The sequence below is a fragment of the Chelmon rostratus genome, chromosome 4, assembly GCF_017976325.1.
Source record: "Chelmon rostratus isolate fCheRos1 chromosome 4, fCheRos1.pri, whole genome shotgun sequence".
NCBI lineage: Eukaryota > Metazoa > Chordata > Actinopteri > Chaetodontiformes > Chaetodontidae > Chelmon > Chelmon rostratus.
The window spans coordinates 10,520,203-10,537,363 of record NC_055661.1 but is presented as its reverse complement, the minus strand read 5'-3'; the positions used below and the strand labels follow the sequence as shown (position 1 = coordinate 10,537,363).

General features: G+C 42.3%; 1 protein-coding gene across 3 annotated transcripts in view; it reads left to right on the top strand.

Annotated features, from left to right (window-relative positions):
- Positions 1–17,161, top strand: part of ddah1 (dimethylarginine dimethylaminohydrolase 1) — a 73,840-nt gene that overhangs the window by 5,464 nt on the left and 51,215 nt on the right. For 2 of the 3 annotated variants that reach the window (XM_041934594.1, XM_041934592.1), the window contains exon 2: positions 1,707–2,033. In XM_041934594.1, coding sequence (XP_041790528.1) covers positions 1,740–2,033 — 294 coding nt within the window. In that variant the 5' untranslated portion in view covers positions 1,707–1,739. Of the gene's footprint in view, positions 1–1,518; positions 1,604–1,706; positions 2,034–17,161 lie in introns of those variants that run through there. The other variant, XM_041934591.1, reaches the window with a different exon arrangement.

Here is a 17,161-nt window from a genome sequence, read left to right as displayed (position 1 = left end):
ACACTCTTCTTGCCGTACGCTTCTCACACTGCAGGACAAGCAGAGCTCCTCCTTGATTTATTGTATATTCCTCGCCCTTGACGTTCGTGTACATTATTTCATAAAGTCTGCCAAGAGTGAAGCAGTTACACATGTCTCCAAATTCTCAGGTTCAACAGACGTGCTCTTATGGTCTGTCTTTCTCGCTAATGTATTCCTAACAGTTGAAACATATTTTAACAAAAGCATTGCAATCAAGTGGGGTATAAATTTCTTACTCTACTGTACTCTACTGTCTGTCTGTCCTCAGCTTCATGCACAAATGATTACATCTGTGTTGTTTGCAATGAATGAGATAAGATAATAAAATAAGATAAAACTTTATTTATCCCCAGTCGGAGGAAATTTGAGCATTACAGCAGCATTGAAAGCAGTGGGAAGAAAAAAATAGCAGCAGAGGTAGAGATGTCATGCATTTTTAGGGAAGGGTCTCCCTCTTTGTACTCTGGGAAACATTCGTATCATTTACTCTGCCCACTCATTGTCTACAAGGCTTCCAGCAGTTTTTAGTTTTTGCCTTTTTGCAGGCAAACATTGATATAGATACAGGTCACTTCTTAATACTACTTCTTCTTTAATCATACCGAGATACAACCTGAAATATAACTAAAAATTTCCAGTATTTTCCCAAAATGCACTTGCACAATCTTTTCACCTCACCAGATGATGTGGGAATGATTATATAACAACACACCCCCTAACTCTGCTTTGAGTATGAAACAGTTTATTCTCTAAATGATTTTGTCTTCTCATATTCCTAACGTGATTTTGTTTTTTGCTCTTGATATCACTCATCCTAATGCATTACAGATTTCGGCAACTTAAAGTAACCTAATTATGGAAAGCATCATATAAATCTCACTGTTATGCAGTCAAATTGTCTGGAGGAATATTACAGCGGTCCAAATGCAGACATCACAGTCACTGGATTCTCTAGGACTGCAACTAACAGTTAGATTATTCGACTAACTGACAGAAAATGGCAAAAACTGTTTCCTGCAGCCCAACCTGGAATTTTCGAATTGTTTGTTTTATCCAACCAGGACCCCAAAACTAAAGATGTCCAGTTTAGTATCACATAACACAAAGAAGAGCAGCCAAGCATCAAACCTGAAATGCTGGAGGGAGGTGCTATTTTGCATTTTTCTTTGAAAAAGTGCCATAAATTCTTAATCAATGATAATAAAAAAATATAGTTGCAGATTAATTTTCTGTTAACAGCCACGGAAATATGGAGAAATAATATTGGAATATGCCACAATACACAGAGAGATCATTGAATATCCTGTGTTGTTTTCTCCCTTAAAGAGACTTTGAAGCTATGACTAAGTTGGACTTGCAGGCTCTGCGATGAAACTGATGGAGCCATTAGGCTCAGAGTGTGTCGGACTGTCACTTGTTGGGCTGAGCGCTCCGCCGGCGGCTGACACACTCGCAGGTTACACGTGATGGTCGGTGCGCGTCACCGGAGCGTCGTCGCACGCCTGGGCAGGGCTGACTGACACTGCATGTAGCAGGCTACTGTAAATAAAGAATACAGCCCCAACAAACTAACAGGAAACAAGTAAGCAAGCCAGGCACCGTCGGGTTAACTGATAGCAGTTCCTCTCATTCATTTGCTGAGTTGCCTCTTTTTTTTTCTTCCTCTTTTTTTTCTTTTTGTGCAGATTTGAACGTGCCAAGTGAAGGGAAAGCAAAACATGGCTGGTTTAATGGCAGATTTTGGTCATTACACCCATGCCATCGTTCGGGGAGTCCCCGCGTCCCTGGCCAAAGACGCGCTCCGGATCGTCCAGGCGGACATCGACGTGGTCAAGGCGCAGAGGGAGCACGAGGCGTACGTCGAGGTGCTGAAGACGAGGCTCGGGCTGGAGGTGGTCGAGCTCCCCGCGGACGAGTCGCTCCCGGACTGCGTGTTCGTGGAGGACGCGGCCGTGGTGTGCGGTGACACTGCGCTCATCACCAGACCCGGGGCAGAGAGCAGGAGGAGAGAGGTAGGGAAGTGTCGGCATATGTACGATACGCCGAAAATAAAAAGTTTGATGTGAAAGTGCAGAGGAAGGCGCGCCCCCCACACCCCCTCGTTTCCCTTTGGGCTCACTCAGCGTGCAATTAGTAGTCTGCAGGTTCGCGTGCTGTCGTGCTAAATAAAGGTGGCCGATCCATGTGACAGGCTGTGGGTGATTCTCAGGAGAGATTCAAACAAAAACAAATGTTTCTTGTAAAAGCAGCATTTTACCCTCCAAGTCTATGTGGGTTTATAATGAACTCAATTAACGCTCACCCCAGCTGCGCAATACCAAATTGAACCTCATGCAAAAACATGTGTGAAACTTCACTTTTTCGAGGGTTTAATCTGCGGGAGGTCTGCATCTCTGAAAGCAGGAAACATCACCAGATCACTGTGTCATATCGAGATCACATTATAACCACTGTGCATCAGCCTATACAAAGACATGGTGATTAGTTATAAGGCAACGCCCATCTGAAAGACCACAGTGCTTTTTTTGTACAATATGTTTGTGCTGCACTACAGTTTAAAAAAAGATTTGCTTTGTGCATGTTTGTAGCACATACCCTGCACAACCTGTGGACTAAATTGTCACTTGTCACTTTGTAATGTGCTGTATAGGTTTCAGTATAAGCCTGGGATATGTTGGGAGGTCTTACTTCATAACTTACACAGCAATTGGCTGATTAGGATCACAACCTAAAGAATAAAGACGTAGACTTTAGGCACCAAGAGGCTTTGTGACTGCAGAAATGTATGAATCAAGCCACTTTTTGGAAAGAAAACAACAGTATGAGTGCACTCTGTTGCCTAGTGAGGGTAGCTGCAATGTGGGGTGGGGGTGTGTGTGTGAGAGAGAGAATGACAATGAGGGAAACGGTAGGACGGCTTCTGTGAAAGCCCCTGTCATTTCACATCAGAGTCACTTTACTTGGCTCAGTGGTGCTAATGGTCCCCAGCCTCACTGGCAGCAGGGATATTGATTGAAATGCTCGGAGCTGCTGCCTCCAGCCACCGCATTTCATTTATGCCGAACGCAGTGCAAGTAACGTTTGCATGCACATGTGCGCACGTCATCAGCGCCCTGCCAAAACCCTTTCTCACATGTACATTGTGAAATTTTTCATATTTCATGCAGCGATAGCAGTGGTTTGGTCTCTCGCCCGTGTTCTGCTCATGGGAGATGTCAGCTGTGATGAATGAGAAATTGGCAACTTCTGAGGTGCAAGAGCATAAATAATATGTTTGCAAAAACAGTTCTGTGGAAAGCACAGATGGATCACAATGAATGCATGACCATTTATTGTCTCTGGCACAATTGCAAGTGCCTGCATTATTATTATTATTATCTGAGTCCAAAGTGCTGTCCTGCTGGATGCACTAAAAAAAATCAACAAAATTATGTTTTCACATTAAGAAGACATATTTTGTTCCACAGTTGAGGTTATTTGGCAGTTTTGCGGTGATTGAGAAGAGACAGTAATGCTGTCATCAGCACTGTCATCCGTAGTTCTGTTTCATTTATGCCTTTCTTTCTATGTAAATTAAGAATAAAGGCTGTCACCACACTCAATTTGTTGCTCATAGCACAAATTGAACACAGTACAATGCATCTTAAGCACTTTATATTTTTTGTAGTCATAATGGCGATAATACTTGAGATGTTGTTCCTTTTTCCTGGTCATGCCACAGGTGCAACATAGGGTTAGGGATGTGTTCTAGCTTTTCCAACACTTCTTAGAGTATAGACTGTGTGAGAAGTTTTCTTCAAACTCGTATCCAGCCTGCTGTTTACAACAGCTGCCATGATAAGGTGCAGCTATTAGTAATGCATGAGCGCACCTCTCACCTGTCAAACTGTTTGACTGAAACTCCCCGGTGTGTGACATGTCATAAGATAATTATAATGCATATGATGATGTTATTCTAAGTTTAAAAACAGCGTGTGCCTCATTATTCACCCACGAACATATGGTACTGCAATTATTAAGCACATCTTTTTTGACAGGAGACATTCTTGAAAACGGCAAACAGCCGTTTTTCCTCTTTTTCTCAGCTCTCTTGCAAATAGAGTGGAAGTGGACGACAGTTATGCGATCAATCACTTCCTGTAGTCACAACATGTGCTTTTCCTGCCTGTGTTTGCTCATCCAGTAACAATTTTATCAATACGTTTGAAGGCTCTTCCTGTATGTCTTTAGACAAGCTGTGTTTGAACAATTGCTGTCTCCCATTCACTGGTGAGTGAATGAAGAGGGTTGATATTCATCTAGTAAAAACCAGTTTAACTGCCACACTACATCTTATTGCTATTGTGTAATGCTACTGATTACACAGCATTAAGACGTAGTCGACTGAGTCAACAGAATCAAGCTTTATTCTTTAGAGTCAACAAACATCCTGGGTGACTTTCAGTGGCTGAGTCTGTTTTCTGACCGAGAAGACTGACGAGTGACTTTTAGGGAATAGCTTTTCTACCTGCTGCATGGGCGACCAAGGCCCTGTCTATCTTCTCTGCCTCCATCAACATATTTTCAGCCCTCTCAGTCTTCCATTTGTTGCTGCCAGCTAACTGCCAAGATGTATGAGGAAAGACTGGTTTCAGCTGCAATTCGAAGAAAAGCCTTGTCACTGCTTGTCATTTTTGGAAGTCGGTTTGGAGTCATGCAGACATTAATGTACTGTAGGGGCGAGTGAATGATTAATAGATTATTTTATCTATAACCAGGATTGCTGAGCTGCCAGGTCATTCGAGGCTGTCAGGGGGAAAACAAAAGGACAAGTCCTTAAAACCTTTGGATCATATACTGTGCAGTGCAGGTGTGCAATGCAGCAGGAGAACTGATGTGGGAGTTCAGAGGTGATCTTAACTAAGTTGAGAGGAATCACTTGGTGGTGTTTATCACTTCAGTCTGTATGAAACACTGTTGGATTTTGTTTTTGTTCTGGTGGCCTCATCCATCAGGTCTGCTTTGAGTTGCCCTCTCTTCCGTTCCTCTAATCGTCTTGTAGAGACACTGCAGGGGAGAATAAATACTTGTTTTGCAAAATTTGATGATTCTCCCCTCTGCCTTTGAAGGATGAAGTCATTACTTCTTGTAATTGACTGTTTGCATTGTGGAGATCATTATTGTTTGACTCTGTGAGTCAATATGGAATGGAATAAGCTTTTAAACATTTCTTGAAGGTTGCAGGAATCTCATCCATTAGGCTGTGGCTTAAAAGCTTTACTGTTAAGGGAAATGCTTGTCTAAATGGACCGCATGATTGTTCAAGGCAACCTCCTACAAGGAGCCATAGTTAATCATTCCATAATATTAAACATTAGCCTGATAAACTGAAACCGTTGGGTGAGATGAATGCAGAGCTGCAGATTGTCAGATGACCTTCATGTTTCATTATTTGCGAACCCAGGGATCGTAATAAAAAAATGCCTTGAAAGTTAACCAGCTGTTGTTTTTTTGCATTAGTTACTTTGTGATGAGATGAGATACCCAATTATTTCCTCAATGTCAAGCCTTTTCAGAATTGAGAAAAAAAGGATCTTGTCTCAAGGCCAACAGGAACACAGTTCTTAAACACCGTTATCAGCTTTGAATGCCTCTCATGGCCCATTGGGTCATAAACATAAGCAGTTATGTTATTAATTAGACGGCATACAATAGTATGCTTGTTTTCTTATTGAACACAGTGTGATTACCAGGCTGAGGGACTGACCAACAGTCACTTGTATTTGATACACACTTGGTGTTGTTGATAAATGTTAGCCTAGCTTTGTATTGAAGTTGACTCTCTAAATGTCTGGAAACATTCGGTCTGGCAGACAGATGATGTCTGCTCACGGTGCGCATCGACTCTCTTGTTCAAGCCCCTCGCCACTTCACTGATGTAGTGCTCACAAACGTCGCATGTGTTGTCATACGCCACCCATTCTTTTGAGGCGGGCATGTAGTGTGTACCAACAAAGATCTTAAGGTTTTGAATGTTTGTGGTAGTTATTGAATCCTTGTGCCTTGAAGACTCTCACTAGATGATCCGACAGCCACAAAAGAAAGTATTCGGCATGCACATAATGAATACTTCCCTGGCCTGCTGACAACGTCTGAGTTTTTCTGTCAACCCTCCTGACCTTAATCATTGGTTGCAGACTTGAAGTGGTTGCCAAACCTCCCTTCCTGTAACCTTCACTGTTTAAATACCTTCTCTATAAATTTAAAGAAGAGTGAATCAAGCCGCCTGTTAATGTTGTAATTAAAAATGTCATCAAGTATTTATGTCTGGCAGGAAGGAAATGAGCGTGCTGCAGATGTGGATGAGTTCAAAGTCAGTTTTATTGGTGCACTTGTTGATGACTGTTTTGCATCGTCTCGTCACTGCTCTCTATAGATGCTCTGATGCAAGTTTTGAGCTGCTGGCGCTCCTTGTGCCAATCAAAACTCACATGTTTTCGCTTGCTTACATACTTTATTGATAGTTTTTCAGCACCAACTCAGGTAAAGGAGTTCAGGTGTCTCTACACCTTTTGTATGTGTGAGGGTAAAAGGGTATCGCAAGACTCAAAGATCAGGGGAGTTTAAGGTGGGAATGTTTTTGCAGCTCAGCCTGAACTAAAGGGACAGTTACTGGATTTAGTAGCACAGAAATGAAGGTGCCAAGTCGGTGAGGGATCATGTCCAAGTCTTGTCCCTGTTTCTGTCTGGTCAAGGGAGCACAATTATTTTCTCAATATTGCTTATTGTGTGTGTGTGTGTGTGTGTCAAAAGGTTGGCTGCAGATATGGTGTACATTTTTTTTGAGAGCCACAGAAAAACAATCGAAGCTTACCGTCTTCAGTCTCGCTGTGGTGACAAGCTTCTGACTGAAACAGAGAGGTGTTGGACACAAGTGGCCAAAATGAGCTTTCTCCACAGGATTTCAGGGTTCACTCACTGTGACGGAGTGAAGAGCTGAGCAATCACAGTCAATCTGCTGCTCCTCCACATTCAGTCCAGGCAGTGACCGGGCCAGTTCACCTGTAACTCTATCTCTGCTGTCTACCAACATGGATATTAAATTGAGAATACCAAAGCGTACATGCAGGCACGAAATGGATGAAAGGTCGGTATTTGTGCCGTCACCAGCTAAAGCCACAGAAGCAGGGAAAAGCATAAGCCCATTTTCAGGACAAAACTAGCTCCAAAATATTGCACTGCTCTGCCTAATCTGCATAAACACAACCTTCACTGTGCCACTTCATCACCTTGGTACAAGCAGGTTGCCTTCACATCACCAGACAAGCACATTGGACTTGTAAGTGACAACATTATCATTACAATTACATGCTGAAAAAGCCCAAAGACAAGTAACTTTTTTCTTCTGTTACATTATAGGTGATTGCTGGTTGTTGCTTCAAGAAGAGAGCGGGTATAATTCAGGCGTCTCAGAATAGATGTGCCTTTACCCTGGCTGAAGACACTCTCAATAAATTCTGATGAAGCTGGTGGTTTTGTCAGCCCAGAAGAATAGCACTGATGAGATTTAGAAAAGCTGGAAGGAGTTTCTGTAAGCGCTGTTGAAACTGGTTTTGTGGTTTAAGAATTACAGCACTTTTGCAGTATTGCTGGTCAGAAACAGAATAAACTCTCAATCCAGCAGCAAGTAGTGATTTTGCTCAACCTTGATAAACTGATTCATATAATTTTAGCTGTCTCCCAGTAGCTGCAGTTGGGTGACTTTTTCTTCTGTGTTCATATCTTGAACTTCAGGTTGTGCTTGCTGTCTCAGTATGAAAGTGAAGACAAATGTATTTTTTTTAAATTGCCAAAGACAATCTATTTCAATTCCAGTACTTTCACTGTATGCTCTTTTCATTGTAGCTGAAAGACCTGAGTTCAGAACTTGTGATCTGTTCAATTGAATGAACTTTGGTTTAAATCCACCATGAAATGATCACTAAACCTGCCAACTTTTACCACTACAGCTCAGACACAGTGATGACTTAAAGTGTAGCTATTATCAGTTTTGCAAGTAGCAGTTGATACTTACTGTATCTTGAAATGGTATACTGCCGTAAGCAGTTACTGTAAGTTAAGCTTAAGGAGCCTGGAAAATAATGGTCATTAAAAAGTGCTAAAATCTGTCATAACAAGTGTTAAAGGCCTAGGTGTCAATTCAAGTCTGGAGACAGGATGGAAAATTCTGCTCCACAGACACAGTATTTAGGTCATGTTTTTTTTTAGACGTAATATTTAGGTTCAGTCCTCGCAGTTTATGTCCACGCAGGCCCCTCTCTGGTCATGCCTCGTGTGGCTGCCCCCACACTAACGGCAGACAGCGCGGAAGCCTTGTTTTGACTAGACTGCCTGCAGATGCGGATTCCTCGCCGTCCTCCCTGCTCTTATATGACTTCCCCAACGGAACCGACCTGGTTTCCTTCAGGGAGGCCTGACATCCGCGTGTGAACGTGGGAGGAGGGTGAGCCACCTGTAACCTGCCAAGTAGCATGTGGGCTGGGGTCAGTGTGCCTTCCCCAACTGTCTGTCACATTCCTACCACGTTTAACCTGCCCTTCCTCTCACTGTTTGTCTGTCTGACTCCTCGTCTGGCGTGTTCATTCATAACGCCGCAGTGCTGCTGCCTTTCCCGTCCTCTCGCTCTGATTCTGTTTCTTACAAATCTGATTGTCTTCTGAGGTTAAGCTGATTCAATTTTTACGTTTACCTGAAATTATTGTTCCCATGAATCAACCACTCAACAGTGTAGATGGCCTGTCAGTGAAAAAGCTAGAATTTCTGATTGATCAATATAAGTTAGCCTGCTTTCAATACAGAAAACATAACTTATATTTCCAGTAATACGATAATGGCAGCAGTAAATTCCTGTGCTGAGATGTCTTTGTTTGGCATGAAAATGCACTCGCATTGAAAACACATTGAGAAGCAGCAGTGAAATAGAAATGAGGTCTTTGCATTCCACATAAACAGTTTTGCTGTAAACCAGACGTCGTAACTTCGCTTCTCATACTTTGAGTAGGAACTGTGTCATTCGAACTTTAACTAGACCAGACTAAACAACAGGGTTAACGGAGGGATATACAAAGGATGTAAGTAGATGTAAGGTTAGCATAATTCTAAACTTTAACTCTGAAACACATATTTCTCCATATATGCATATATAGATAAGAAATTTATATCTTTTAAAAAAAAGGGTAAGCTTTTAAGTTGAGCTGATAGTATCATATATGATATTGATGCTCCAGAAACTCTCCTTTTACATAGATTGTTTTTTATTGGATGGAGCTACAGATGTGTCCAAGCTACTGATTTACACATTACTAAAGTTTTAAAAGACATTTCTTATATTTTAATGGTGTAACCAGGTAAATTTGAAAGAAGCTAGCTTAGGAAGGACCCATTTCAGGTCAGTTGCTTCTTGTTTCAGCATCATCACAGTGTGTTCAGTGTGGGTTGGTCAACACGTGCCAGGATTTTGCCCCTCATGTGTACCAGGAAGTCTTGCGTAAAGACCATGAATGGACCAGACTGCTCTCCCCCCCGCCCTGCCGTCACCCTGGACCCTGCCCCCTTTTGGCCACGGGTTCACCCACCGCAGCCCCACCAAGCCAGCAGCCTGCGGGACAGCTGGGGCACACTCGTGAACAGGAACTCCTCTCAGCCTCACAGAATGACCGGGTCATGCTCAGCCGTCACCGTGGGTGTGTGAATGTCTGGTTTGGTATGTGAGACAGAGCAGTGGAAGACACAGGAAGTGGGCCAGGCGCAGTGGTGTTGAGTGGCTCTAAGGTCAGAGAGGGCGCCGCATAAGCCAAGACAAAACCCCTTTTCTCACTTTACGGTTTTGGGTTAGACGTTAATTTCTAATAACTTCTTCTTTTCTCCCTTCTATCTGCTGTCCGAATCACATCCATTGTGAAAATACAAAGTAACCTGAGAGGCGACTTTTGTGATTTTTGGGAGATGTGGCTCCAAAAGGCACATTGCGTTTGTATTAATGGGATTTTGTTCTTCTCAGATGTGAAGATGAAAACATTAAACGTCATATAACTTGAGAAATGTCTGAGGCTGTTTTCTGTGCAAAGAATGGGCACCCTTGCCCTTATGTAGTGGGTGCTTTAGTAATGTTCAACTTGTGATTGGAAATGATTGCTTTGAGTCTTGAGCAGAAACTAGAGCTTTACATCTCAGGCTTTGTTGTTTCATCAAGTCTGACGGGCGCCATCATTAACCTTTGATTTCAAGAGCGTTGATGAGAGCAAACCCTCAACCCCCTGAGTACTTCAAGACACACCATCCCTCTCAAAAGAAATCCTGATGCCTTTGGATTTCTAAAGCACATATCAAAAGAGTGATGAGCTCTCGAATACCAAGTTGTCATTAATTTGTAATTGGTTGCATGCTTTGGGCATGTTGGCCATATTTATTGAGTTAAAACCGTGCTGACAGATGTTGTTTGAAGGCAGATTATGCAACACCTCTAATACCGAGGGCTCTTTGGATGCAGAACGACTGCGTTTGTTTGCTTAGCATTGGCCCTCACTTAAACAAATATTTTACCGGTAATACCATGATTGCTTCTGCCACATTTTGCTGCCCTCTGTAAACATAGCAGAAATCAATCAAGACTAATTGAGATAAATCTCTTATAAAGCTCTTATAATCTATCTCTCTGCTCTCTGTCGCTCTTCTCTCTCTGTCACCGTTTGACTCCCTCCCTTTTGTTCGCACTCTTAAAAAGACAGCACCCTCCCTTAGAGATACAAACTGTCAACATCAGCTTCATTGATTGCAGGAGACGCAGAGCCAAAAAGAATCTCTTGCATCATGCGGGCTATAACCATCAGTCTTTCCTGTCAGTCCAGTCGACAGTTATGGCTAAACGCCGAGTTTACACTGCTTCCACCGAACAACAACCGTCTCAGCAGCCTTCATTTTATCTCAAGGCCTGCTGATGGTATTTGGCTCCCACCTCTGGTGCTAAAAATGAGATATACCCGTGTTTGAGGAAGTGCTGCACCTGCTGCCCTTATTCTGCATGAACAGACTGTAAATTGTTCACAATATACTGCTGTAATGTACAGTATTTATCAGTGATACACCCCACAGACATTACTTGACAATCAAACAGTGTTCGTGTATCGCATCGCTCTGGGTGCATGTGAGCAGAAACCCCCGGTGGTCCAGGTGCTTCTGAGATGTCACAGAATGGTGTTCAGAACTGTGAGGGCAATTTTTCACTGCTTTCTGACACTTTAAATACAATAGATCACTCAATAATTGAAGGTAATCATTAGTTGCAGCAGTAACTGAGTCTATCTGCACGCTTTAAACAGGATGTAAAATGCAGACGAAGATGTAACCTACATGTGTGACTGAAAATGTGTCCTACCTCCACAGTGTGTGATTACAGGTGTGCAGCTGTCAAAATAACTCGTCACATCCTACGAGTAATTATCACCAGGAGGCTGACGTGATTGCGTTTTTCCCCAGTTGGCAGTCTAAATGAACCGAACATCAAAGTAACCCACCGTCAGACTGCTCACTTAAATGGTCTGCTTTCCAATGATCTCACGCTAGCGGAAATAATCTAATTCTGCGCACGATTCAGACATGTATCGTAGGCCGGGCTCAGTGCAGTGTTGAGAGCACATGGTCGAAACTGTTTTGGTTTTGGCACCGTGTGTCTTTGTGAAACAGAGCCGAGCGTCTGGTGACTTGGAGCTACATCAAGAGTGAAGTAAGCGATGAAATATTGGACAAGACCAATTTTATCGTAATGGCGCAAACAAGGGAAATAAGTCACCAGCTGAAAATGAACTTTCAAATTAGGTTTAAAGAGGTTATCTGTTGCGCTTTTTCCTTGTGAAATTCCTGCAAGTGCTACTGTAACTTTAGGCCCTCCATGTCAATTCCAGTCGGGTTGTTTCAGAGCGAACTGCCTCGGAGACACTGAGCAAATTATAAACTCTTCACCCCTTCGCCTCACATTACTCGGAGGGGCTGGGTTTTGTATTTACGTGTCAAGATTAAGCCAGCGTGAACCAGACCCCTGACTCACAGCGACACACTGCTACGGTGCCCACATCCGCTTCAGCACACACGTTAAAATAAACTGCCCTTTCACACCCTGTTGGTCATTCACAATATAACTAGTCTTTGTTTAAACTGTGGAAACAAAAAAAGAGACACACCAATAGCGCTAACCCATAGCGGTATGCATATGAACGTGTACTAAATTCCACACATAAAAAAGCTTTCACCTGCAGACGTACTGTACCTGCATTTCACTCCCCATCTATCTTTCCTCCTTGATATAGACAGCAGGCACACACTCAATCATGTCAATGTCATGTCTCATTTTTGGATGGCGTCCTGGGAGGACAAGCTAAAGCACGGCTCAGTCATACTTTGCACTTCGCTGTAGCGCTGTGTGTTGAAAATGCGAAGCCTCCAGATCACTGCCCAGGCAGAAACACTGTTTTCACATCTGCTCGACCCCCAGAACACACAGCCAATATTGTTTCAGAATTATCTTTCTGACGGGAACATGAAGCGATTTGTCTCCGCAGCACGCTTCAGTATACACTTTATCCCCGTCATCACAGCTCCCTCGTTGTGGTCTTGTTTCTTGCCAGCACAATTATCTTTTTTTCTTTCGTCTCTCCCCAACAAACCTGTTGTAGTGCCGCAGATTTATAGAGATTTAACCTGAAACTGACCAGGAATGCACCGGTCTGTTTTTTGTCGACTGATTCACTAACCGCAAACTGATGACAACTCCTCAAACATGTGAATACTTTATCCTTGATGCATGCGTCGCACGTCTTCTCTTAATTTTTGGCCCATCCATCACAGCGCCGTGTCACTGTATGAACTTCTTCTGCACTCCGCCTCATTGGAAAGGCCCACTCATTTGTCTTTGATGACAGTGATATATCTCCAACGCTGTTTTCGCTCCAGAACCGCCCTATCTGAGTTAGCATTTTTCTCTGTTCCATCATTCAGTCCCACTAATGCCGTTTATAGAGTAGTTTTTAATCATGCCAAAGAACGGAGCGCTCTCAAATTGAATTTACCAGTGAGTGAGTGAACCTCGGCCAACAGAATGAGGGAATCTCAGCCGTTGAGCAATATGTGGTCTTGTTGTACCCATGTGCTTTATTTTCATGTTTCTGAGCAGGATGCTGAGCGGTTTCTGCTGTATGCTGCTGTGATTCTCATTCCCTCAGGAGAGATTTCTGTCAGACTCCTCAGTCAGTGAGCCATTTGATGTAGGGGATTAACAGAGTCCAGGCTAATGATCCAGTGATTTAGAGGATTCAGGATTCATTATGCACTGACTGTTCTCTGCAAAGACATGCTCATAGCCGGACTGAGCAGGATTCAGTTCATTTCTTTTTATGAGGCCTTAGAAGGAATGAGACATGAGCTGATATTAATATTCTGATTCTGAAGCTGTTTGAGTTTTAAATTGTATTACAACTGTTGTGATAGAGAGTCTGTCCCCTCTAACTTTCTCTGGATTACGTTGGTATCAGCATGTCTTTGAGAATGTGCATAGATTTAAAAGCCTATTACAGACAATTAAAATATCTCCACTGAAGTTTTAGTTAAGGCTGCATTAATTACTTTTATTATGCCTTTGTGCTGGGGACAGCTGTAGCTGGAGGCATTATGTTTTCCTTTTTTCTGTCCCGCCGTATGCCTGCGTTCATCCCATTCTCGTGAACACGATATGTCTGGAACGCCTTGATCGAATTTCATCAAATTTGGCACAAATGATTAGAATTTTGTGGTCAAAGGTCACTCTAGAATTCAAACGCTAATTATGACAAAAACTTCACACAAATGTCTCACATGGAAAAATGATGAAGTGATGACCTTTTATATGCCAAAGTTCAAAGGTCAACTTCACCGTGACATCATAATTTTTACAGAAACACATTTCTGGTCATTATTCAGCACCATAACTCAGGAACAGAAGACAGATTGTGACCATATTTCACATTTGCTCAGATGCTGAATTGGTGACACTAATCTTGGGCGCCCACCTTAAAACTGTGCTGATTGTAGAGATCTTCTGTGCTGCTATGTTGAAGATGTGTGTGAAGCATCAACGTTTTACTGTTTGTAGCTTCTTTGCAGCAACATCAATATTTGAAACATTGCAGTCCAGCACAAGCTCATTGGTTCTGCTGATGTAGAGCTTCAGGTGATTGTTGTTGCTCCATGTGATGAAGCTCTCCATCAGTCCTCTGGAAAAACAGTCACTAAGTGAGGACAGCAGGTTTCTACCTGGAAATGATTCACTGGAATCATACATTTCAATATAGTGATAACTTCCATTTTACCAAAAAATACACTTGATACATGTTATTAAATTCTTTCAAGTATTCACTACATGTATTATGTGAGTCTGGACACACATGGATGTAAACTGGCCTACACAGACCTGCTATTCTCACTTTTTTTTTTTTTTTTACATTTTCAAGCTTTTTACTTTTTTCAAACACTTCACACAGTGTTTTCTGACCTGTAAACAGGAGTAAGAGCTGTGAACTTACCCTTTAATTTTATCCTTTTAACACTGAAGCAGAACTTTTTATAGTTGGCCTGCATGAATCCATCCGCAGAGTGTGTCTATTTGCATGTGTGTATTAAGAATTCAGCCTGTCTTCATTCACACAGACATGCTCACTGTCTGCGCATGTGAGTGCATTCATTCTCAGACGCAGGAGGTGAGATTCAGGTGTCTACTTTCCACATGAGGGTGAGTCAGGAGGCAGTATGTGTCGACTGGGTGCTACAATGTTCTCAGAGTGTCAGGACGAGGCTGCAGGCCCCGGGGAGAGCGCTCGTCTGTTGCATCTCTTGCACCTACTTGTAATTTGTGCATGTGTACAGTAGCGTGTCTCAGTTACATCTGTTCTCAGCAGCTGACATCAAACAACCTTTAATGGGCCATGTTAGCACAATTCACAAGAAACATATTTTTAAATTTACCTGCAGCCACTGAGATAATGTTATTTTTATTTGCCTAGATTTTTAGATTTCTCATAATACAATGACAGTGATTTTTTTTTTTTTTGTGCTTCTCGAGACATTAAACAAACTGTGTCTTTTGAGACACAATGACACTGTTCCTCTGGATAATCCACAGGCCACTCAGTCAAACGTTTAAATTGGAATCAATTGTCACAGAAGAAATGATCCAAAGGGAATAGAGCTGTCGCGCTGGATGAAACTTTCACTGCCAGGATTTAAAATGTGTAGTATTTTACGTCTGTTCACCAATATATTATCAGCAGCTAATAAAACTAACTCTCTTTCACACATCCCAGCATGCAGCCAGCAGCAGTGGCCTGCAGCTCCGGGCTACATTTAGCAATTACCACGATCTGTGGTGATTTATATGCATGTCTGCATTGATATTCATGTTCAGTACCAGAGCTAAAGTCATTTGAGATGCATCTGCAGATATTCCCAGCACCTCTGATGCCGTATTTAGTATCTAATTGGCAAGCAGGGACAAGTGCTCAGACTTGAAGAAGCCATCTCAGCCAAAACAATCAAGCATCAGTCATTACCTGCGAATTTCCAGAGATCTTTGATGGTCTGTGTATGTGGCAGCTTCGGACATGTTCACAAACAGAATATTAGACGCAAGTTATGCAAAAGAAGTTCCTACAGTCAGCTGACCACAGTTTTGTTGTTTTTGTCCTTCACAAAACTTTTAAACCACCAGAAACGTGTAATGATTTGTATCTTGTGTAAATTGGCAGTGGTTTTAAAAAGTGCTGTATGTGATGGCATGTATGCATTCACATATGTACACACTGTATGTGTGCTTGTGTGCGTGTGTGTGTGTGTGTGTGTGTGTGTGTGAGAGAGAGAGAGAGGTCCAGAGGGGCATGGCAGGTATCAGGGCTGGTCAGGGAGGTGTGTGTTGCCTCCCCTGTCTGCCCTCGGCTGTCACAGTGTGGTGTGATGTCCGCTCTCAGTCTGTTCTCACGCCAAGGATCATACTGAAAACACACACTTCTTCTCCGCCAGCCAGTCTCCTCAGTCACGCACAGAGCAGAGCACAGCCGGCACTGAAATGTGTCAGTGCCGAAAACATCAGTTGATTCATACAATGGTTAGAAAATGTGAAAATAACGAGCCGGGTTAGTATTTTATACCAAACATTTGCTCCTCAGTTGTGAGAGTCTGCTGCATTTATACATTTCATGTCACTGTAAATGGAATCTTTTTGGGTTTTGGTCAGCTGGTTGGACCAAACAAGGCATTTAAAGACACTAACACAATTGTGATGGTCACAGTTTACATCACATCAGTTTACATCATCATCATCATTTTGGACACAGATTAAATGGTCGATTGAAAAAAATTGATATTAATTTGCTAATTAAAAAAGCTTTAGATGCAGGTACACAGTCAAACATGTATACGGAGAGAAAGCTTGTGTTGGACGCAAGAAAACACGTGAAAAAGAGTGAAGTATAGATACGCGATGCAAAACACACAAACACATGCACACTTTTGTAAACTGGCATTTATTGTCTCTCAGGTCAGCAGCTCTGTGTATTCTTGGACCTTCACTGACTCACATGCAATCACTTGTACGAAACCATGCAGCGTTGGGATACTAAATTTTTATTGCCAGCAGCTAAAGGACCAAACATTTATTTCTAACTTGCATTCATCTTAATTAACAATATAGACTTCCACTGTTAGATTAGACATACTAGACATTTGAATCATTGGTTTAACATTTGTCTGACTTAAATTTCTGACAGATGAGATATGGCTTTTCTCTTTTTTCAGATTTTTGGGAGAAATTTCTGTCAAAAACACAGAAGCTTTTGATCCCATCATGCAGCAGTCGTTGTTGCTTACAAGAAAGCTTGACAAGTTGTAGGCCAGGAATTCAGCCCGTGACTGTCTTCATATTTAGGTTAATTTAATTTAATAAAGGGCTATTGGGCTTTTGATGTCTAACCAATGCAGCTTTTATTAGATGAGTTAATAAACTTTTGATGTTGTCATTAACACCTAACTCATAACTCTGTGGTGGTAAAGTGTGACAGAGGAAACACGTTATTGGATACTGAAA